Source organism: Phoenix dactylifera, chromosome 18 (assembly GCF_051530095.1).
Source record: "Phoenix dactylifera cultivar Ajwa chromosome 18, Ajwa_hap1_PhDact_Kaust_v1.1, whole genome shotgun sequence".
NCBI classification, from domain to species: domain Eukaryota; kingdom Viridiplantae; phylum Streptophyta; class Magnoliopsida; order Arecales; family Arecaceae; genus Phoenix; species Phoenix dactylifera.
This window is the reverse complement of record NC_143207.1, coordinates 14,930,624-14,953,480: the sequence shown is the minus strand read 5'-3', so window position 1 is coordinate 14,953,480 and position 22,857 is coordinate 14,930,624. Positions and strand designations below refer to the sequence as shown.

The 22,857-nt window shown below is 36.7% G+C and overlaps 2 protein-coding genes across 4 annotated transcripts; one reads left to right on the top strand and one right to left on the bottom strand.

Moving 5' to 3' along the window:
- Positions 1-1,636: 1,636 nt before the first annotated feature.
- Positions 1,637-8,705, top strand: LOC103706787 (uncharacterized). Of its 2 annotated transcripts, none has more exons than XM_026804536.3 (3): positions 1,637-1,777; positions 2,104-2,295; positions 8,198-8,705. In XM_026804536.3, the coding sequence occupies exons 1-3, from the start codon at positions 1,718-1,720 to the stop codon at positions 8,414-8,416; spliced, it is 471 nt and encodes a 156-aa protein (XP_026660337.2). In that variant the 5' UTR covers positions 1,637-1,717; the 3' UTR covers positions 8,417-8,705. The 2 variants fall into 2 exon arrangements, with proteins under 2 accessions (XP_026660337.2, XP_026660338.2); XM_026804537.4 differs by lacking the exon at positions 1,637-1,777 and adding an exon at positions 1,813-1,981 and having other exon boundaries at positions 8,198-8,672.
- A 960-nt stretch (positions 8,706-9,665) lies between these two features.
- Positions 9,666-21,823, bottom strand: IAR1 (ZIP metal ion transporter family). 2 transcript variants are annotated; one of them, XM_039131470.3, is made up of 12 exons: positions 21,486-21,823; positions 20,890-21,353; positions 20,631-20,714; positions 20,493-20,542; positions 18,889-18,940; positions 16,488-16,592; positions 15,427-15,680; positions 12,392-12,538; positions 12,182-12,289; positions 10,224-10,325; positions 10,095-10,139; positions 9,666-10,011 (listed from the first exon to the last, which is right to left on the bottom strand). In XM_039131470.3, the coding sequence occupies exons 2-12, from the start codon at positions 21,347-21,349 to the stop codon at positions 9,859-9,861; spliced, it is 1,560 nt and encodes a 519-aa protein (XP_038987398.3). In that variant the 5' UTR covers positions 21,350-21,353; positions 21,486-21,823; the 3' UTR covers positions 9,666-9,858. The 2 variants fall into 2 exon arrangements, with proteins under 2 accessions (XP_038987398.3, XP_089784469.1); XM_089928343.1 differs by having other exon boundaries at positions 20,890-21,823.
- Positions 21,824-22,857: the final 1,034 nt, after the last annotated feature.

Here is a 22,857-nt window from a genome sequence, read left to right as displayed (position 1 = left end):
GCTGCTGCTACCTACCACCATCATTGCTAACCTCATCAAATTTAGAATCATAATTGATCATCATGCGCTTGTGTTTGGAAAATTAAGCTTCATGTTGTCAAATTTGGAACTGGTTGGTTTGGAACATTCATTAGAATGGAAGTGAGGCTCCCGTGAGGACATATCTTCGTGCCCACAATTCAGAAAATGACAAAATACCTTACGCTAATGATCCCGTCGCATCTTCCGAAAGCTACAACCAAGTGACGTGCTTGATGGAAGAGTGTAGGCAGTGCCATGCATCCATATTCATATGGTATCCTTGCCTCCCTAACATGACATTTAAGTATTTCTGAATTGGAATACCTCATCTAAAAAAAGCTAGCTAGAAGATGTTATTTGGGCTCATTGATATTGTATTATAAATATTCAAAATCTATGTAGTGCATAATCGATATAAAATTAAACATATGTCTGCACAGGTCTAACATACTCGATCCCTTCGTTTAAGCTCTGGTATTCTTGCCAGACTAAAGATCCAAATCTATTCAAATCCAATCATAAATATTATAATTAATCTATGATCAATCCAAATGAGTGTGTACTGTAGTGTTTCTAAATCCACATGGGCTATTGATTGGATCTACTATGATATTACTTATAACAATCTAGGACCTCATCCAAAAAAGTTAGCCAAAAGATGTTATTTGTGATCATTGGTCTGGTATAAGTATGTAAAATTTACTCAGTGCACAACTGATGTAGAACTAAACAATGCCGCCACCTTCGCTATAATTATTGCTACAGCCACCCCACCACCTTGCCACGTCATTGCGACTTGTACGGTACCATTGTTTTTGCCATAATACCGCTCTTAATTTTGCCGCAAGCACCATATTTTCGATGCCTCTATCATTATTGTTATTGCTACCACCATTCACGTGCTGCTGCTACCTACCATCACTCACGTGCTGCTGCTACCTACCACCACTCATGTGCTGCTGCTACTTGCCATCATCATCATCATCGCTATATTTATATTTATAAAAATACCATCATCATCACGATATTTATATTTATAAAAATAATTGAAGATACTAAATATATTTATATTTTAAATAAATTATTTTTACTTTTGGAGATATATCTTAGTGGATTGGACTTTCATTTTATTTTCTGATTAAATTCAAATATAAGCAGAATTTGTGATGTGCTTGAGCTGGTTGCGACCTAAGCTATCTCCTCCCTGCCAAAGATGTCGGGGGGCGGAAGGTATTACCAATTATTTGGCATAAATTACGCCCTTCTCACAGCCACACCCAAGCACGCACCCTTAAAACTTTTGAAGCGGCTCATTTTGCGCATTTCGAGAAGTCCTTGGTTGAGTCTATTTCCTGGTGACCTACGCATCACCCGCAAATTAAGCGAGGGCAAACGCGTCTCAACGTCGCGAGATTAGGCACCAACCAAAAAAGGTTCTTAAAATCTTTCGCTTCCGCGCCAAATGTAGCCGGATCGATTTGATTGATTTGGACGGCGGCGATGTTAAAGACAAAAAGCCGGCCTTTAAGTGGATCCCACGACCAAAAAAAAAACAAGAATAAAAAAACAAAAAGTAGCCGTTGTGAATTCGATATCAATAAGCCAAACGTCTCTTGGGCCTCCTTTAAAAAAGGTGGCAGTGGTTGGTGAGAGACCTGCAGAGAGGTGCAGAGAAAGGAGGAAAAGAGAAGGAGAAATGGTAGGGATCGTAGCACGCTTCCAAGGCTATATGACGAGACCCCAACCCTCTCTTCTGGTACCACTTCTTTCCCTTTTGCTCTCCTTCCTGCATAAAAACAAAAAGCTTTCCTCTGTTCTCTATTCCTCCGTTGATTTCTCTGCTTCTCTTTTTTGTTTTCTGTTCTGTTTTTCTCTTTTATTTGCTTTCCCTTCTCACTTCTTTGGGCTTTGATGAAGCTGGTAGCTTGTGTTGATGGGGCATCCGTGTGAGGATGGTTTAGTAAGAGATCCCTTTTGGGGTTGTTGACTTCTATTATCTTGTCATTTGATGTTTTTCCCCGTGGATTTGTAGTGATAGAAATGGGGTTTCTTAGTCTGTTTTGGGTTTATTTTGAGTTTTAGGACAAGAAGGAAGGGCAGATTGCAGAGGAAGCTGGGACCAATGAAATCGATGTCCATGGTGATGCTGGGAGGGAAGAAGACGATGTGGTGGTGGAGATCTATGCAGAGTTCAAGCCGGTAGATCACCCGCTCGAGCCTCCGGACGAGGACCCACCTGCGAAATGGCCAATGCCCGATTCTTCCCTTCTGAATGTAAGCGGCTAACGTGTCCTAATAGAGACCTTTTTTTTGCTATTTGTGACTGTATTTATCTATAAAATTCCCTGATTAATGGTATGATGGCATGTTGTTTGCCCGTATGCATGAGATATTGATTTTTTTTTTTATTTTTTTTAATAGAATTGGATTATGGCGAATTCAAATGATACTGGGACTCGTATATGTTCATCTGGAAGTGATAAATATGAGACTGTCCAATAAATTTTTCAAGATTTTATAGAATATAAAGGGTACTCAAACAGGAAAGTCTTTCCCCGTATGCATGAGATATTGAATTTTTTTTTTTTTTTAATAGACTTGGATTATGGCGAATTCAAATGATACTGGGACTCGTATATGTTCATCTGGAAGTGATAAATACGAGACTGTCACATAAATTTTTCAAGATTTTATAGAATATAAAGGGTACTCAAACAGGAAAGTCTTTGCCTTGGGCTTTTCTTAATCAGGGGACCTAAAATTTGAATGGAGTCTAGAATTATGATGATGTGGGACCGTCGAGGTTAGGATTTACTTGGAATCATTTTTCTTGCTTGGAATTTAGGTGTGTCCTGCACATTAGGGGGAAAAAATTAATACTACATCGACTTGTTAGTTTCAGTGGCCCTGGTCTAGGTTGAGTCCTGTTAGTTAGGAAACTGGCAAGCTGGTAATAGATTGCTACAGCTTGCAATTAAGCTTGGATCGGTATTATATTGCGATTTCAGTCTAAAATCATAAGAAGGCATGCGAACATGGATGATGATGAGATGTTACAATTTTTCATATCAACTATCCTAAGAATTTCAAGTAGTTTTGCTATTTTTATTCATCTTTTTTGGAGTTTGAGAGAGAGATTTTGGACTTAAGGGTGCAATTATCTAGGGAGAAGACAATGATGTTCTCTATTTCACTATTCCATGTATTCCTTTGCTTGGTGGTATCAAAGCTATACTTGGTGCATTGTGGACCCCAACTAGGAATACTATTTTGATGAAAGAACTTTAAACCAGCAAAATGTTTCTTTAATAGATAAGATGTGGGCATCTAAGTGAGAAACAAAGAGTAGTTTGTCATAAACAATCTCACTTGGAATTGAATCTCAAGTTTCTAAATTACAATCTAGAAAGGGCAAGCTAGGATTCCATGATTGATTGGCTTGAGGACTAGCAATAGCAGCCAAAGCTTGACGAGCTAAGATTGCTTCTCGACCAACTAGTATCATTGCAAAGGAGGCTGGGGTGAATGTAAGCAATGGGCAAAGTGACACTTGGAGTGCTCACAACCAACCAATGCCTAGTAGTAAAAGCAATAACAGAGATCGGGAGGAGCCAATCGAGATCATAAGGCTCCATTTCTTAAACATCCTCCTTGAGATATGATAGGAAGATGCTAAGAAAAGGTCATCATGGTAAGAACATAGGATATATCAGGGTCGTGGGCCTAGTTGAGCCACCTAGTACAACCAGGCAGGCAAGGACAAATAGGAAAAGTAAACAAAGTTTCTTAGAGCAGCAAGAAAGCGAAAATAAATCAAAGGAAAATTGCAAATCTATTGGAGAGAGTTGATGAGGAGCTTATTTACTGGGATTTGAAGACCACTACGGTCTTGGATGACGAGTTGGGCAGATTGTCTCACGACACAAGAAATGATGATGATGATGGTCTGAGTAATGGTGCATTTGGTGGCCAGTGAAGTAGCAATGTACATGGTGGGGATCTACTCACAGCTTCTTGATTTTTGTCGAGTCACTGATAAGTTACGGTTCACTCATGCCGCACAAGATATGCACTAGAGTGCAAGTTAGAAGGTCGATGAGGATACAACAACATATAGGAGATGAGCTTCTTGAGGTGGCTCATGACATGGCATGTGGAGTGGGGCCCCATGTCGAAATCTTCATTGTATATTGGATCCTATTCTGCACAATTAGGGTATGGTCCGTATGCATATCCTATATTTGTGATATTATATTCGAGTAGCTGATATCCTTCATAGTCTTAGCTAGATCATGGGTCAGATTTGCTACCGCAATCTTCCCTCAATTGGGATGGCCAACGTAGAATGAGGGTGGAGGGTGGCTATCTAGAGGAGGTTCAAATTATGGGTGTAGGTAGAGACACGCCACAAGAGTGGGCACAATGTATGGTTGGAATCATCCAAGGCCTCAATTATGAACGGGATCTTGATATCGATGAGCGGCATAGACACTCCACTAGGAACTATATATCGATAGGTATGTTATAATTCAAATCAATTTTATATATTTTTCAAACTAGAAAATATGCATTATCTATGTTAATTATGACAATTGCATCCATTATGCAATTATATGGTCTCTTAGGACTAATATGACAAAATACTATTAAAAACATCCTTAAAATCATGACCTATCCATCCATAAATCTTAAAATAATCCTTAAAAATAAAAAAGCCAATAATGTCTTACAAGTACTGAACCAATAGGTGCGGTCTGGTATCATATCAATCGATCCCTAACCGGCATGATAACCGGTACTGAAATACCAGACCTTGAATTAGAGGTTAAGTTACCTAAGGGTTAAGTAATCTAATGACTTAATACATGAACAAATTTGGTCCATGAAATAGTTTTGATGAAGGCTTGAATCAGCATCATATAACTTGTGCCACACGAAACTACTTTATTCATCTTTTCTTTTCCTTGATCTCCTTTTTTTTCTCGTTTGGTTGATCCTTTTTTTCATGATGTCATCATACAAGTTAGATTTCAAGCATAAGATTCTTCATCAATGTGGGTGGCAGGACTTTGGGCTTACTCACAATGACTTGACATCCATGAATACCAGATTCATAATTTATCAGCAATCAAATGGTTGCCATTCAAGGGGACACAAACAACCAACTAATGGTATGACCACAAGGAATTTTTGTGTGGGATTCCAATGTCAAATCTTGGAGATCCAAAGGTGGATCAAGTGTTGAATGACATTAATATCTTCAAGATGAGATTCATGCAATAGAAGCATATGGTAAATCAATGGGTCTGGATTGTGTGTCACAATCTCTATTATCATGATTTAAGCCCTCATCCAATTGTGGGGTGCATCAATTGTTTTGATGATAGAATCAATGGATTGTTTTGAACATCAAAACAATTTGATGATACATTTGATTGTATATATTTCTTTATAGAGTACATTTGTTTAATCTTGAGTCGAAGTCCTAGTCATTAGGTTAGCCCTTATATAGCTAAGATTCGAGTAAATTGGTGACTAAATTAGTTTTTAAATTACTTGGCCAAGAATGTACTAGGCCCACAAGTTACTTGGTCCTCATGTTACTCTTTTTAGTTCTAGTTGTTTGGTCCTTATGTTACAATGAGCCATGTAAATAGAAAATGGGAACAGATTTAAAAAAAAAGGTTTACATTTATGAACTATATGAGTTATTTATATGTTAATTGAGGAATTATATTTTTTTGTCAGAATACGCCTCTTGTCCTTTTTTTGTATCCCCTCCTCTATCGTGCCTTATTTTGTTCGATCTTCTTTCTTTATTTTCTAATTTCTCACTTCTTTCCTCATCTAATTTTCCTTTGACAACAAAAGTGGATCTTAATTTAGGATCAACTATGAACTTGAGAATCCTTTTCCTAACACTCGACCGTATTCGTTAAATTGTAGAGTAGGCCAAAATAACTTCCTTTGCATCCCTCTGTAAAATTGTCTCTTACACCATGATCTCAATAATGAAACAAAGTTTGAAGTATCTAATTAACTCTTAGGCTCCAAATCATGTCCAACTGTGGTGTCATGGCTTGGATATTAGCCCATGCTCCAGCATCAGCAAGATCCTAGAGTTCTTTTTCTGGATTAAATTCTTCCAAAGTCCTTTAGAACTAGAAAGTGTATAAAATTATCATAGGTCGAAATGATTTTCATCTTTTATTCTAGCACTTCCAAACCTGCTAACCAATTTGCTGCCTAGTTTGCGTCCCATGTATGTATGTGTCGAGTGCCACTCTATACAAATGACCTCGACTTTTTATATTGGGCTAATTACCTTAACATTTTATTTTCTGTTGAAGAGAGGATTTTATGGCCTAATGGAAGATGAATAGATGGAAGAATCAGCCTAATAGGATTTCGGATCGTTCATCCGAGCAACGGAGGGCTGAAATCACATTGTCATCAATTTATGAAGGTGTACCTCGACCACTTCCATCCGATCCACTTCCATCCGATTGGTGCTTTGGAGGGGCAAATCAAAGCCTAAAGTTGCTTGAATGGTTCAAATTCAATTCAGTATTCCTGTGGGTTTAATTTAGTTTAGGGGTATTTTATGAAGAATATTTTGAATCAAATAAAGGGGTTCCTTACTGTTCATGATCTGCAGTATGAACTGCTTTTGCTACAATTCCGCGGGGTATTTGGTGTCTTTCTATTGCTTAAAAAAGTGCTTTTGCAATTTTTTAAAGCAAAAAAGAACTTTCTAGTGAAAATAATTGTATGCTGACATTATTTGAATAGTGCTTCTTCAAGAACATGTCAAAAAAGCACTTATTGGAGAAGCTAGAAAACCTAGCTTCTAAAGCAGAAGCAATACCAAACATGCAGTTAGTAAGTGTGGAACAAGATACATGACTCCTAATTGGACTCAAGTTTAGGAGAGGTTAGTTAATAAGTTTACATAATGGACTTTTTAGGGCATCAAAAGAGTAAGATGCATGCGATTTTTCTCTATGAACGAAAGAGCAAATCTTAAACATCCTTCTAATTGGATCATGAGCAAATTTTAAACAAAGGATGTTCCTAATAAAAAAACATTCTTTGCGCATATTAGGCATTTGACAACTTCTAATCTGTCTTGTTGAGCTACAGTACTAAGTACGCGAATATCCTAAGTTTCATTATCTGTCTCTAAGACAATTAAGAAGTTAATATATTTGAGTAAAAGGTTGACTATCTTATATAGTTTTTAGTGTTTATGGTATCTAGTGAAAGCACGGTTATAGTTTAACATTGTAATGGATTTTGTTAGTGAATGGAATTGTTTTACAGTTATACCTCAAGGAGCTACCAAATCAATTTTGTTCTTGTTGACTGATCAATCATCTCTAAGTGGCATGATTCCATCAACGCTGTGCTTCAAAATAACTTGAGTTCCAAATTCTTATCTCTAAGTACGCGAATATCCTAAGTTTCATTATCTGTCTCTAAGACAATTAAGAAGTTAATATATTTGAGTAAAAGGTTGACTATCTTATATAGTTTTTAGTGTTTATGGTATCTAGTGAAAGCACGGTTATAGTTTAACATTGTAATGGATTTTGTTAGTGAATGGAATTGTTTTACAGTTATACCTCAAGGAGCTACCAAATCAATTTTGTTCTTGTTGACTGATCAATCATCTCTAAGTGGCATGATTCCATCAACGCTGTGCTTCAAAATAACTTGAGTTCCAAATTCTTATCCAAGAAGACTCTAGCGAATACTCTTCATTCATCCTATTTCTTAAATATTTGAAAATGGGGAGAAGTTCTGCAAATATCCAACTCTTATTCAATTTATAACAATATTTTCAGGCACGCATGTTTGAGCTTGAAGCAATACATGAAGCGTATTGAAGGGACTTGACTAAACAAATTATACAATTTATGTTCCTCGATAACTAAAATACCAAAATGATGATGTGAAGTATCTTGCTTTAATTTCTTCTAATTTTCTCTTATTTTCTATTTTTTGGATTATATATATATATATATGTATGTATATTTTTTTTTGAGCAGAACTCCAATACTCAGCATAACTGCTAAAAATACCTTAACTTTACCTGGGAGACTGAAACGGAGACTGAGTTTTGAAACCTTAATATTTGCTGACATTTGAATAATAATGCATATTTCTTCTCAAGGTTGGAGGCATATTGAAGCAGCCGTCGGCAGAAAGTTTATGGAAGAAAACAGAATCATTAGCAGCAAATGAAGAAGGCACAGCGGAACAGTCTCCAGCAGAAACCGATCGCAAGAGGCATCACTCCATTGCTCGAGATCCTGCTCTCCCCTCATCGTTCAGGAGTCCACACTCCAATATTTTTCAGGTGTTTCAACAATGTAAAGAGTTTCAAGCTTGACAAAGAGCATGCAGTCGACTTTTTGCCCACAAATGATTGGTCCCAACAAGGAGTTTTGAGTATATTGTGTACTGGCAGAATATATTCATCTAAGGTTTCAGTGTTGGTGTATAAATAATACAAATTATTGACAAAAAGGCTTGTTTGGGAAAAATCAGCCTACTTGTAAAGCATTAATCATTATAGCTCATTGTATTGGTTACTGAAGTGTATTGCTATAGTTGATACAAGCCCCAGTTTAAACTTCAAATAATGACTTAATTGGCTTCCAACGTTTCTTGTGGGATGATGTCTAGGTGTTGGACCTGCAGCATGGCTGATTTCCTCTTTGTATAGACATCTTGCTTCTTTACTGTCCTGTGTGGTCCTTAGTTTGTCTAATTATTAATTTATCAAAATCTCTACCATACCTTCCAATTGTGGCTGTAATAATTAGCTATAGACATTATGCATACACTAGATCAATTAGCTGTGAAGTTATTTGATTTTTAATAAAAATAAAAAATTATATACATAAATAATGAATGCTAGAAAACTTGAATTTTCAATCTTGCACTTAACAGTCACAGAGAAGGGAGTTATTATTTATATAATAATAAATAATTCACCTTTTCGTGTAAGATTTCTGGGTTACCCCAGAACTGGGCATGATGTTAGCTTTGGTGCGCAGGTTTGAAGAATTAGTTTTTCCTTCTCGCCATGGATGATATTATTGGCTGTTAAAAGCTGACCTAAACTTTATTATTGCCCATGCCTTAAGGAAACATGAGTTTCTTAAGTTAATGGAATCCCAAAAGAAATATCAAAACGTCTAATTCACCCTATGTTAATACCAATAAAGGGTCTCTCTCTCTCTCTCTCTCTCTCTCTCTCGCGGCAGATTGCATAGGGCAAGAAAACAGTGGAGTTAAACTTTCCATTGCAAGCAAAGAAGGTATATTTGGTGGTCCTATTTGGCAGTTTTTGCAAATCAAAACAAAGGGAAAAATCCAGCTTTTATGTTTGTAAATCTGTGAGAGAATCAAGAACTTGAACTTGAATCATGCTGCTGTTATAACTTTGTACGCAAACAAAGCATGGATGCTGACAAAGCAAGATTACAAACGGATTTTTAGTCAGAAGTTGGCATTCTCTGATGGATCCCTACAAAAGAACAGTTGAAGTGCATCCTACCCAGCATCAACAGAGCCTCAGTACAAACAGAACCAGAGGTGTCCTCTGCTCCAGCCAGAATTTTTGCATCCAGGCATCCGAAACTTCTATTCATTTTATATCTTGCACAAATAAAATATGATCACACTAAATAGTTTTACATAAAGCTGAAGCTTGTATGATTGCATCAAGGCAACGGAAACTTCCATTCATTTTATATCTCGTACGAATAAAATATGATAACACTAAATAGTTTTAGATTTTAACATGAGAACTATGGAGGAACACGATCACTCGATGAGGGAGATACAAAGGGCAACGGCCATTCCCAACATTAGAGAAGTTAACTGAGTTGCAGTGCTTCTGAACGTTGTCTTTCCATCATTCATCTGTGGGAGGACGCCTGCAACTGCTATATATATGAAACCACCAGCAGTAAATCCCTGAAAAAGACAAACGAGTGGCATTATTAATATACGTCCAGCAGCAAAACAATCTGTACGGTTGAAGTGGCAGGAAATTTTACCTCGATCAAAGAAGACTGTCCTGGATCTTTCCCCAAAACCAGAGCCTGCAGAAAATTCAGAAACATTAAGTAAGATTTTGTTTCACATGAATCATTATTCCTAAAACGAAAAGAAAATAGTGAGCTCACCAATGCAGTTCCAGCCAGTGCTACTAATGCCGAGAGGAAATTGAAGAAGAGAGCTTTGGACACAGAGAATCCTGATCTCACCAAGATTCCAAAGTCACCAACCTTACAACAAGAAAGCAAGCTGACATCAACCTCAGCACGATAGGATAAACATGATTAATGACTTGGATACCCTATTTGTGAATGTAACATATAGATGGCGCATTGAAATCATTAAGGACATATGCATGGAGAATTCACTAATTTGGGCTACATTAAGTGAATTTCCAACAATCACAGGCTTGCACCAAGGATCAACACTAAATCCATATTTTTTATGCTAATCATAGATGAACTTATTACTATCATTCAGAAAAATGGACCATAGTGTACATTATTTGCAGATTATATATTGTTGGTGGATAAAAAGAACATTGAATGCTAAATTAGATTTTTAGAATAAAACTTTAGAGTATAAGAGCTTACATATTAGTAGAAGAAAGACATGGTAGATGAAATGCAATTTTAAAACGAACAGAAATGCAAAATGAGGTCCTAGTTAAGATCGATAGACATGACACCACAAAATAATCAATCTCATTATCAAGGATCCGCAATAAGAAATAAACGAGCAATGGATGAAAATATATGTATAGAAATAGAGCTAGGATGTCGTGTGATTGATGTATATTTTGGCAACTTAAAGAGATTCCATAGAACGATATTAAGGAATGCAACGTTGTACGGCTCAAAAGCTGGGCAATTAAGAGGGCTAAAATAAGTTGAGTGTAGCAGAAAATAAGAATGCCAAGAATGGGCTCATGGTAAAATTAGGAAAGATTGTGTGAATCAAGTATATTAGAGGAGCTATAGGAATACCATAAATTAAGGACAGATTGACAAAGAATAAATTGACATGGTATGGGCATGTAGAATAAAGATTCAAGGGGCTCTAGTTGGAGGGTACTTTAATTTATATTTAAGGATTTAGAAAACGGAGGAGAAGACCTAAGGTATAACATGGATGGAAGTGAAAAAATATATGAAAAATCTTGAAATAACCCCAAAGGTGGCCTTAAATAGGAACTTGATGAATAAGGATCCCGAAGCCAATTCCAAATAGCCGGGACTGGGCTTGACGAATATGGTTATGGCTATGAGCTTGTGTTTTCTTTTGGATTTGCATTTTCCATCTTATTTATTTTCTAGATGAGACAGATTGAGGCGCACTGAAAAACATAAGGTTTTAAACTAAATCTTTGCTGATTTCCTTTTCGCTGATAAAGATTGACTAAGTACAAAGGGATCACTTCTTGAACTTTTCTCTTTTACGTGAATCCCACTTTTGGTGGTGTGCTTGTTCAGTTACCATCAAATATATCAAAATTTCTAAATTATCTGCTGTGCTTCTGTGCATGGATTTCTAAATATATCGGTGACTTAATTGGGTAAGAATGCTCTATTTGCACATATACTAGCTTGCCATAATGAGCAGATTGGTTGCTTATTTTAGTACATGTTTGTCAAATTTCCATTGTCAACAGTTACATGTACCCAAATTCATGCCCACAACATAGGTATATCATAAAAAATTAGCACCAGCTATAAAAAAAAAATGGAACACTATTCTGAAATTTGCATTCCAAATCCTAGCATTTATTACTGCACATAATCATAAATATAAGTGAAGGACAGAAAATTGAAGAAACATCATTAAGAAGCAACAAGCATTCCAAATGAAATCAAAATTTACAGTCACGTGAATTGTCAACAAAGCAAGATGCATTTGAATACTAACATGTAATAATTCCAATTGCTATCGTCACTATCACATGGTTATTCTTTCTTTATCCATAAAGGCACAAAAAAAATTATTGCAACTTTCGAATTGAATTATCATTAAGATTATCTGCAAAGCATTAACTCATAATCATTGCAACAAGTTGTTAAAAGTAAAGGAATATAAGGAAGGAAAAAACCTCTTGAGGAAGCTCATGTGCAAGCAGAAATAATGTTCTAGACCACCCTCCAACTGAGCCATGAAGTAAAAATGCACTTCCCAAAGCCATTCCATCGGTAAAGTTGTGCTGGAGTATTCACATAGGTTGTGATTGAATTTTAAAATTATACCCAAGCGAAGATCTGAATATTTTATCAATATGATGACTTAATATAGAACATAAACTCACAACACCATCAGAAAAAAGATTCAGGTAGCCAAACACCAAATTTGATGGTGGAGCTGTACTGTTCAAGGATGACTTCTTTGTTGTAAGACCATTTCCAGCATTTAGATCCTCTTTATCATCATTTGTAGCACCACTACGCGTGGCTCGCTGTTCAGATAAGCAGTAAACATTCACTTTGCATATATCAAGATTATTTATTTAAATATTTAAACTGTACTAGATATAAAAATGATGAAAGAAATACATTAAGAGAATCCTGTGTCATGCATTTATGCTACATCTTAAAGAACATCATATGATTTAACAATTTAAACCAATTTTACATGTCTTTCAGCAGCATTTGGTTTATAATTACTTAAGGCAGCTTGTCAATGTTTTGCAGATATGCTACCAGGAAAAATTCATAATATAACAGTTCATCAGTTGACAAATTTTGCAAGTAAATGCTAAATAGCTCATTATTCGAATTATTTAATAGCTAATGGGACTTCAGTTCATCAGCTGACACAACTCTCAGATTCACTGGGGAGAGGTTTCAATCCTGGAAGGTGGCACTCCACTATTTTTCTTTAAAAAAAAGCGTGTATTGCAGCTTTCAGTTCAGTCTGTCTTCATTTACTAGAAATAAAATGTTTGCTGTTTAAAGTGAAACTATTTGAAGATAAAAATTGCTAATGGAATTTAGTTTTGATTTGTGAGTTTATGTAACAGCCTTGCTGACAGTAAGCTTTTAGTGGTTCCATTTTCAATGGTAAGACACATGAATGATACAACCTGCAAGATGTATGTGCTACATGACTTGAAGACTAAAATAAATAGCACTGATATTGGACCAGAGAAACAATAAAATATAGTTAAGGGGAAAATAAACTATATTAAGAAGTCACAGTGGGCTATGGCTCTCCCATGTGGTGTTTAAGTGCTATATATGTGTACAAAATGCATAACTCTGAGAAGCCTGTATAACAACTATAATGAACTTGTCCCTCTCATGTTACGAGTACTGGACATGTAGAAAATGTATAGATTAATTACGCTGTATCTGGGACTAGGGTGCAAGAGCAGGGAAGAAGTGCTCTTGACAAAAGATTGGGATGAGGAGAACATAAGAAGTGCTTTTATATAATAACATCAAATATAATACAATAACTAAGATTTAGTTATTGGGTAGCTGTCTTTGCTTCATCATATGTTCATGAACTGTTTATGCTCCATGGGTAAAAAAAACAAAGAACATAAATTTAGAAAGTGACGAACCTAAAAATAGCATAATGGCATTTTTGTCTTACTTGCTAGATATAGCAATAAAAGATGCTTGATTAGAGCAGGGGATAGATGTAACATCTTTATCAATGCAACACTAACCCCCACTATAAGTGAGCACTTTTGATGTTAAAGAAACAATGCCCAAGTGTTTATCATTAGATTCTCAAAAGTGTGGCAGTACAATTTCATGAAAAGTAGTCAGGTACTCAGATGATTGAGTGTGGGGAAGTTATATGTAGCTAGACATAAATGTTACAGAGTGACGGGCACTCCCAATGTGATTTAGTCCTTTGTGGAAATTAAATAGCCGTGAATCTACATAACTCTCATTATCATGGTAATGAGCAGATGAGTAGTAGCAAATGGGATATCAAAGTCGAGGAGGTAATGAAGCAAATGATGTGAGCCACTGCCAATGTTAAGCTTTCGTGTGCTTTCAAGAGATGATGGTACTTCCTTAGAAGATAGAAAATATTAGTAGGGCACTAATTAGTACGATCCCCAATCCAATTAGCATCAAGGATAGCTCTGAATGTAGAAACTAAATAAAATATGAATGAGCAATTGATGGTCCAGCAAAAGTACCAAAGAAAGAAGAAAATGGCCCAGCGAATATACCAAAGAAAGAAGAACTTGAGCAAGGAACAAGGTGATGAGAATTCACAAATTTGTGTGATATAAGTACGAAGCTTGCAAATGTGGGAGGAAATTATCTTGTTCGCAAAGAAGTTGAGTTGGAGCAGCAGAACCCAAATAATAGGAGAATAAAAACTAGATTTGCTACAAAGCTAACAACAACTTTTGGGCGGCCACAATCTGGTCAAAGAATCTTCAATCGGAGTAACAAGCCATCATAAAGTTGGCTTGAATGGTTGGTCAGTTGACAGGAAGATAAGGAGAAACCTCAGCAAGCATTGGTCACCAGCAAGATGACAAAGATTTGATTCACAGAAAAGACAACACTTGGCAAATTAACTCTAGACTTGGACCCTTCATAAGTTACTGATCTACACTCAATGGTCTAGTTAATTTATCATGGGGATTGACAAGTCGATCACTAGTGAAAATTCAAGAATGATCTGATAGATGCTGCACAAGAATGAGATCAATACAAAATGTCCCTTGAATGCTCAAATCTAGCATGCTGGAGATTGATGATAGCGTCTTTGAAGCTATTTTGCTCAATCTAGAAAGTCAATTTCAAGTTCTACCATCAAGTGACCTTGGGTATGCTGAATGCGCTGCAACGATGCAAAAGAGCACTCTAAAGGGTGGAAAACAAACCCATATTTACAACAACCACTACTCTAGTGCTGATGTAGTTATCAAGTAACAGACATGTACAAAAATATAAATAAGAATGACATGCGTATAGTACAACGTGGAAACAAATCGATATTTACAACAACTGTTACTCCAGCGCTGATGTAGTTATCGAGTAACACAAAAATTAAATACAAATGCCACAAGTATAGTAAATTTATTTTAAGATGTGTGCCAGACCTACAGGTGGTGTGAACCATGACTTTGTCCACCACAGTGGGCCAGCCAGTATGTAGGGCCGCTGCATTAAGGGGTAGGGAATCGTGGTTCACCCTGCAAGTAGGTGAGAGATACCTACACAAGCTAATAGAAAAAGCATGCATGGTAGTTCTAACAACATTTCAAGAAAATAGAAAAACATAACTTATTTGCTTGGAACATTAAAGAGTTAGTGTCATGCATGACATGAACAAATGAAGATGTTTTTCCATCAGTATCTGTTATACCTTCCGAAGAAGGGTTTCATGTTCGGTGTGATTTTCATCATTTTGGCAGCCATGATGTGCATCATTTAATGTGTCCTTTGGTTCATCAAGCTTCGAATTTGAGTCATCATGATTCTCACTGTCATCTTTCAGTTTGTCATGGTGTTTATGGTGGTGGTGGTGGTGTCCATGCCCCATCCCATAAGCTCCTTTTACAGAATTATCTTCCACATATCTTACGACCTTTTCTACGAGGAAAAAAAGTACAATTCCACCTGCAATACAAGTATACAATGGAGACAATAACTGTTAGAATGTATAGTCAACTAGAATAATCTACCATAAGATATTTCATGTTTTTCTGACAAAAGTAAGTTTGTGAAACGAATGCCAGAAACTTTGTTTCCTTTTAAATCAAGGAACATTATAAATATAGAAATAACTTCTAAAAGATCAGAAAAAATGCATAAGCACCGTAACATAGCAAGGCAGGATTGAGTTCATCTCTGAAAATTAGAGCACATACAGATGTGATGGCTTGCCTTCATCCAGTGGGCACATTTTAGCAAGTATGGCTATAAGAGGATCTTTCAGAATAACACAAATAGTTCGTGTGTACAGTAACCATGGCTCGCCGTCTGGACCATACTTCCATATGGGGCATTACTGTACTATATCAGTAACAAGCCGACACTCAATACAGGGGACATATTTGGTGTTAGTACCACGAACTGACCCACACCGATACTATAGCAGAACAGTATCAGTATTGATATTGAAAATGGTACTATGAACCATGACAGTAATTAATCCAATAGTTACAATTTATGGTCAGATTCAGAACCCAATAGATTTAAAAAAGGACCTCAATGTGAAAGAATTTTATGTCTGAGTTTGTTTATCATTTTCAGTAGGTTGCAGTTCAGTTATCACATCAAAACAGGTCAAAATCACTAATTCTCAGGGTCAAAATCTCATTACTACAACAAGAGAATGCTTGCTAGACCAGAAGAAACTGAAACAGAATTGTGATACCAAATAAACACATCAAAAGCATTCATAATTTATACTTTTATACTTACACAAAATGGATAATCCAACAGAAAGATCTTCTAAAGAATGAGAATGTGAATGCCCATGTTCAAGATGATGTTCATGATGCTCATGTGAATGAGAATGCTGTCCACCTGAAAGAATGCCACAAGAGCAGATTAGAACATAGATCATCCATAAACAGATCACAAGAGAAAAACAACATAGATTTGCACAATAGCAGTAGCATTACAAAACTTATTAAGTACGACAAATAGATCTGCACTTATTCAATAAACAATAAATCGGACGTGATAAAATCTGTAGCATAATTAAGAGGTAGACAAAAGCAAAGAAACTTTAATTGACATTTGTATTCTTTTTGATATCAGTAAAAAAGGCAATTAGGTATTTTGGTATGTTGTCAAAAAGCAATTTGAGAAAGAAACTGGTAAATAGAAATCAAATAAATGAATGTATTTTTAACTATAAATCTTAGATGAAATCTTTCAGAAGATATTAACATAATACAATTGATTACTACAAGTACCAACCAATTATCTGGGCATAATCATGTATTGGTAAATGGGTTTCAATACATCAAGCTTGTATAAGAATCCAGGAGTAATGAGACCACATAAGAAATAGTCTTATCCTGCTGGTTTATGATCCTTTTACCAAGTAAAGTGAAATTTAGCTTTAAACTGGAGTATCTCTGATTTCAATTTTATTTTTCACAAGTAACAAGGAAGGATAAGCTTCTAAACAATTCCTGCTAGATTTCCAACACATAGTCCTCATTATCTTTTAGGACCTATACAGCTCAGTTGGCTAACGAGCGCACGAAATTTCACAAGCATTCCATCTAGAAAGGGATAAAAGGAATAATGACAAAGAGTACCATCCACGGAAATGGGCAATAAAGTGTAAAGTGGTCAAGGAGTCTTTAGGTAAGATGGTTGACGTGAATCCTAAAATCATATTAGTTCTGGAGACCATGAAATAATTTATTTGGTAAAAGAGTTTGTGGAGGGATGTCAATGTGATAGAATACCATGGAGGCAAACTGGCTAGTACATGACTTGTTGAAGAATTTGACCGATTTGGATGATCTTATATTTGATAAAAGTGAGATGGGCCTTGGTGTAACTTGCATGTCAATCTGCCCAAGTAACCCAGGAAACAAACTTAATCTAATCCAGGAAACTGTTCAAAAGCCCCAGCAATGTTTCAGGTAACTTATTCTAAAAGTCAATTAACTTTAACTCATCTACTTATATTATCAGGTGTTACACAATATTTAAGGGACTGTTTGGCAGATTCCTGAGGACAGCGAAAGTCACCTTTTCAGAGCATTTCAGTATCCTTAAAAATTAGGGTTCCACATAGATGCTTCCAACTCTTCCTTTTACTCCCTACCACAAAGGGAAGTCAAAGATCTGTTGGTAGACAAGCAGAGACAGTGGTACTCATTGTCCAAACAGGCTCTAATGAACTAACATCTCAACATGCCTCATGCTAAGCATAGTAATTTCTGGAAATACTAGTCAACAATGAAAAACATTTTAGATGATAATTCTTATGCATAATACTTCTACTAAAGGCATAAATAAAAGAAAACAAAAGCAACTTCTTTTTCTAAGCTTGAACGATAGAGATTCTTTAGCATATTTTGGTTGTCCAATTTGCCAGAGCCTTGACCTTGTGTTTTTGCTTTGATTAAAAGAAATTTTCAGATGGCCAAGTGCAGTAAATACAATTCCTAAAAATATAACAGCCATAAACTATACTATTTAGTTGAATTGAAGTTAATCTACTAATTGAAAATGATACAAATTTTAACAATACTTTCTGGCTATCAAACTAGTGTAAAATCCTAATAGAAGAATTCCTTTGCCACATTTAAAAAGGTCACCCTCGATGCATTTATCTTAATACTGATAAGATTAATCACAGTGTCTAAGTCTAATTAACTTTTTGGATAGTCCACTTTGGATCTATATCTTACAACATGTTAATGTAAGGATTTTATAATTGGATAATGAAACCTTAAGGATGGACATTCATAATGTAGAATTCTGTTATGAGTATCAGAAAAGTATTTCAAAATGTTGAAAGAGGTATGAGGAATAACTAAACAAACAATATGAGGTACCATCTGAGCTTCAGGAATTTTATTTTGTGGATGTATGTGCAGCATATAGCAAGCAATATAACATGATTTACTCTTTTCTTTTAATTTATTACAAGTGAAGATGTGCTAACTGACCCTCTCACTCTCTTAACCCTCACTAGAGCAATAAAATATCAAGGAGAATATAATCAGATCAATAAAATCTTAATGAGGGGGCACCACAAAATAAAGCAGTATAACAAATCCTACTTTAAAAGGGGAAGTAAAAGAAATTCAACAAGAAATCTGGTATACAATATACGTATCAGATATCATACCAAAAGCATGTGGCAGCTGATGAAGAAAAGCATCGCCTAGCATTGCCCCTGCCTAAAAAAAAATATAACTCAAAGCTAAGAAAGCAACTACTAGTTCTCATGGAAACTACTTACAAATAAAACTTCAAACATATTATAACATACCATTCCACAAAACAATAAGACTTTAACTTCTGATTGTACACAAAATCAATCTTAACCAACCCGAGCCTTTTTTTCCCAGAAGCATGATAGTATCTGCTGTAAGTTCTGTTATTTCAAGCACTTGGAGAATTTGTTCCAGCATTAACTAAAGGTCTTTGAATACTATAACAGAGCTTTATTATTAACTATGATGATGCCATAAACCATTAAAGTAATCAGAGTTCTTCAAATTTTATTCTTTCAAAAATAGAACCTGTGAGACATCAAATTTGACATCGGTAGCAAAATCAACATTATTAGGGAAAAAAGGCATAATGGAATTGTGTCTCTTAAGATGGGTAAAGAAGACAGCACAACGCACAAGACTCTCAATACGCCATTTGAACAAGGCCATTAAGGGGAGAAACACAAGCTCTTTGATTTGGATAAGATAAAAACCTAATGACTTGGTATTGCATAATACAATTTGACATGCTCAAGTAAAAAATTTAAATATCATCAATCCATACCTTCCTTTCAATGATCTCTAAAAATCCTGACCAACCATGACAATGCACTTACATGCACATAGGTTAAAAGTACTTAATTTCTAAAACAAAGCTAAAACAAAGATATAGAAGCCCATCACATGCCTTCAGTCTACCGAATTGGTCCTCCACCAACCAAGCTGGAAAATCTTGGTTTCCATCTTCAAGCCCCCCTAACCAGTCTTGATCCATCCAACATGCATCTAAGGCTCTCTCTCCTCTCTATTGTCCACTGGTCTGATTCATTGCTATACAGCTGTACCTCACATTATCACATATATCACCAAGAATTTATTTCAAGTCCACACAAACCATGAACTTTCCATTTATAAATTAGTGAACTAATTTTTAATAATACCAAGGCACATTTTCAATGACCACAATCCAACACAAAATGTTTGTATTGTACTTATAAGTTCCTACATATACACACCATCTACACTGCAAAATCACTAAGCTCATTGTTTGTAGTGAATATTATGAGAGAAGAGCATGTAATTCATCAATAAGTGTTAGCCTCTTAATACCGAAAGTTGACAGCCTAAAAACTTAAACTGACTAGGGTACTACAGCCAAAGAATGAAATATGTCTATTTTACATGTGTTTTTCTGTTCCAAGGTTAACATTAGACGTAAACACTGAGAATATGGACAGAAACATTCCTATAATATTGAAAAAATGGAGAAGAACACAAGACCTACTATCAAATCTCAAATTAACCAATATTTTTCCAGCTAACAGTATGCAACTGGCATGTAGTAAAATCTTCAGCGTGCTGCCACCAAATAATTCCAAAATCCAAATGAAAAATAATTCTTTGAATCATAGAGGGGTTGTTTTCCACGATAAAATGTAGCTCATGTGCATCGGTTTTCCATGATACAAAATAAAAAACACAGACTAATCAGAAAACAATTTGACAATTTAATTACCCCAAAAACAGCCAGAGAATCCACCAAACTCTTGGACGGCTTCCCCTGCACTGCAAGAACTCAGAAACAAAACTCTTCAAAAATGGCGTTAACAATGAACAACACCAAACACACATCAATTGGTATCAGACTACTCACGTAATATCACCGGCAAGATCGCGAGGCAGATCAGGGACGCCAAGCTCACCAGCAACGAGCACCCCATCGCCCGCACCCATATACCTTCGCCCCCGCCCCATGAATCATAAAACAAATATCAATTAAAAACTACTGACTCAATTAGTCCAGAGAACCATAAAAATCAACATTTGAAAAAAAAAACCCCTAAAAAGAACAAAATTTAGAAAACCACCAACTCAATCTATCAATTAGAATCATAAAAGTCACAGAAATTCACCTATTGGTGACAGCTCGTTACGACGATCACCATGATCATGATGGTGGTGGTGGTGGTGGTGATCGAATCCCTCGAGCATCAGATCCTCCTCCTCAGCCAGCTCCTCCGGCAGCATGGCCGACCGCATCTCCCGCCGGTGTTCAAAGTGATGATCATGGAGGTGAAGGTGGTCATGGTCGTGGTTGTGATGGTGATGGTGGTCCTCGCGGTCGGATCCGGCGGGGGTGGAGAAGGGGCAGGCCGGCGAGTGCTCCCCGTGAGCGGCGACGAGAGGGGCCGCGGCGGCGGAGATGACGAGAAGAAGGAGGAGGTAGCGCCGCCGGGACGGAAAGGAGGAAAGCATTTGATTAGGAGGGGTTTTAACTGGAGGACTGGCGGCAAACGCCCTCGATGGTGACGAAGAAGACCACGACGAAGAAGAGGACGACGATGCCCACAATGACTCCGAAGGTGACCACATCCATCTCATTTATTTAGGGTTTTATGGAAATGAAAATTAATTATTTTCTAATTTTTCTGTGAGAGGAGAAAAAAAAGGAAAAAAAAAACAAGGAATTAAAGAAATATGAGCAGGACTTGTTGTCGAGGGTTCGTACTATGAGTCAGAAGGACGGAAGCCTCGGGCTTCGGAATCTTTCCGCGTCTTCAGATTCTGACAGAGGCTCGGGGACGAAGGGGCGCTGTCTTGGGGTTACCGCCTCACCGGGGAGGTGAGGGTATGAACACTCGGCGAAGGTGCGGAAGCGGAGCGGAGTAGAGGAGGAGGAAGCATCTTTTGGTGGGGCGAGCGGAAAGCAGAAATGGCGTTCTGCTCCAAAGTGGATACTTCAATAATTGCTGAACCATCTTTTAGCTATCTCTTGTACACCTCATAAGATTTGTTGGTATCTACAGTATCAATGGAAGATTTTGTTTGGTTGTAGACTTGTAGTTTGGAGATTAATGAGATAAATTGAGAAAGATATACAAAAACAAAAGAAACAAAGTGATCAAGGAGTTAAATTTATCCCATCTTTACTATGAGATAGATCTATCTAGTATTTTTCGCTTTTGGGGGTCCCCTTAGATAGATATACTTCGAGGGAAAAAAAAACCTAGCACTTACATCCAACATTTCTCTAACCCTAGGTTGAATCATGTAAACACCACCCCCAACCTGAATTACCTCAACTAAAGCAAATAGCTTTCAAATTAGGTGACCCCGTCGAGTTATAAGTTTAGCCTTATTGACCAGTCAATTGACTCTAGTCAAACTATGATCAAACCAGATCCAGTTTGGCTCAAATATTAACCAATCACTCTCTTATATACTTATTCCAAGACCGGTAAATTTTTAGTCTTAAGTAGGATAATTTGAAAGGCTCCAATACTCCCCAGTTTCAAGCCCTCAGCTTGAAAATGGGAGAGCCTTCGATATGCGCGGTCAGTGTTGCAGGCTCGCTCCATTATTATGGAAGGTGACTCGGCCACTATTATAGGGTAGATCCAAGAGAGTCCGAGGGTGTTAAGATGGGACAATCCCCTACTCCGAGACATTTGGGCCATGGGTAGAGATGGGGACGCCTTTCTGGCCAGACATGTTTATAGGGAGGCTAATGGGGTCGAGGATTGGATGGCCTCTTACGTGGCCAGTCACTCAGGCGGCATTTTGTGGATGCAGGAGGGAGAGCTGCCTATGACTCTCCATGATATATTGTATTCTGACTTTATTGGGTGTCTCCGTACTCATGTACTGTGATATGCCTGCCTAAGCAAAAAGAAAGAAAAAAAAAAGGTTTCAATACTTGAGCAATTTTTGCACCTATTTTTGGGACCATTGAAAGTGACTTAGTTAAGTCTTTAGCCACCTCACCTTATTAAGCTAATATTAGCCTTTCAATTCCGCCACATAGAAGACAGGTATCAACAGGTACAGGGATACATTAGCATTTAAGCTAACATTACATGTTGATACCCTAGCTGTACGAG

Bases quoted from the DNA above. Each gene is read 5' to 3' on its own strand.
- LOC103706787 (XM_026804536.3), top strand. From the start codon at position 1,718: ATGGTAGGGATCGTAGCACGCTTCCAAGGCTATATGACGAGACCCCAA. The intron at 1,778-2,103 runs GTACCACTTCTT...TTTGAGTTTTAG, and splicing joins GACCCCAACCCTCTCTTCTG to GACAAGAAGGAAGGGCAGAT. The intron at 2,296-8,197 runs GTAAGCGGCTAA...TTTCTTCTCAAG, and splicing joins CCGATTCTTCCCTTCTGAAT to GTTGGAGGCATATTGAAGCA.
- IAR1 (XM_089928343.1), bottom strand. From the start codon at position 21,358: ATGAGATGGATGTGGTCACCTTCGGAGTCATTGTGGGCATCGTCGTCC. The intron at 20,543-20,630 runs GTGAGTAGTCTG...GAGTTCTTGCAG, and splicing joins GATCTTGCCGGTGATATTAC to TGCAGGGGAAGCCGTCCAAG. The intron at 10,140-10,223 runs GTGAGCTCACTA...AATTTTCTGCAG, and splicing joins CACTGGCTGGAACTGCATTG to GCTCTGGTTTTGGGGAAAGA.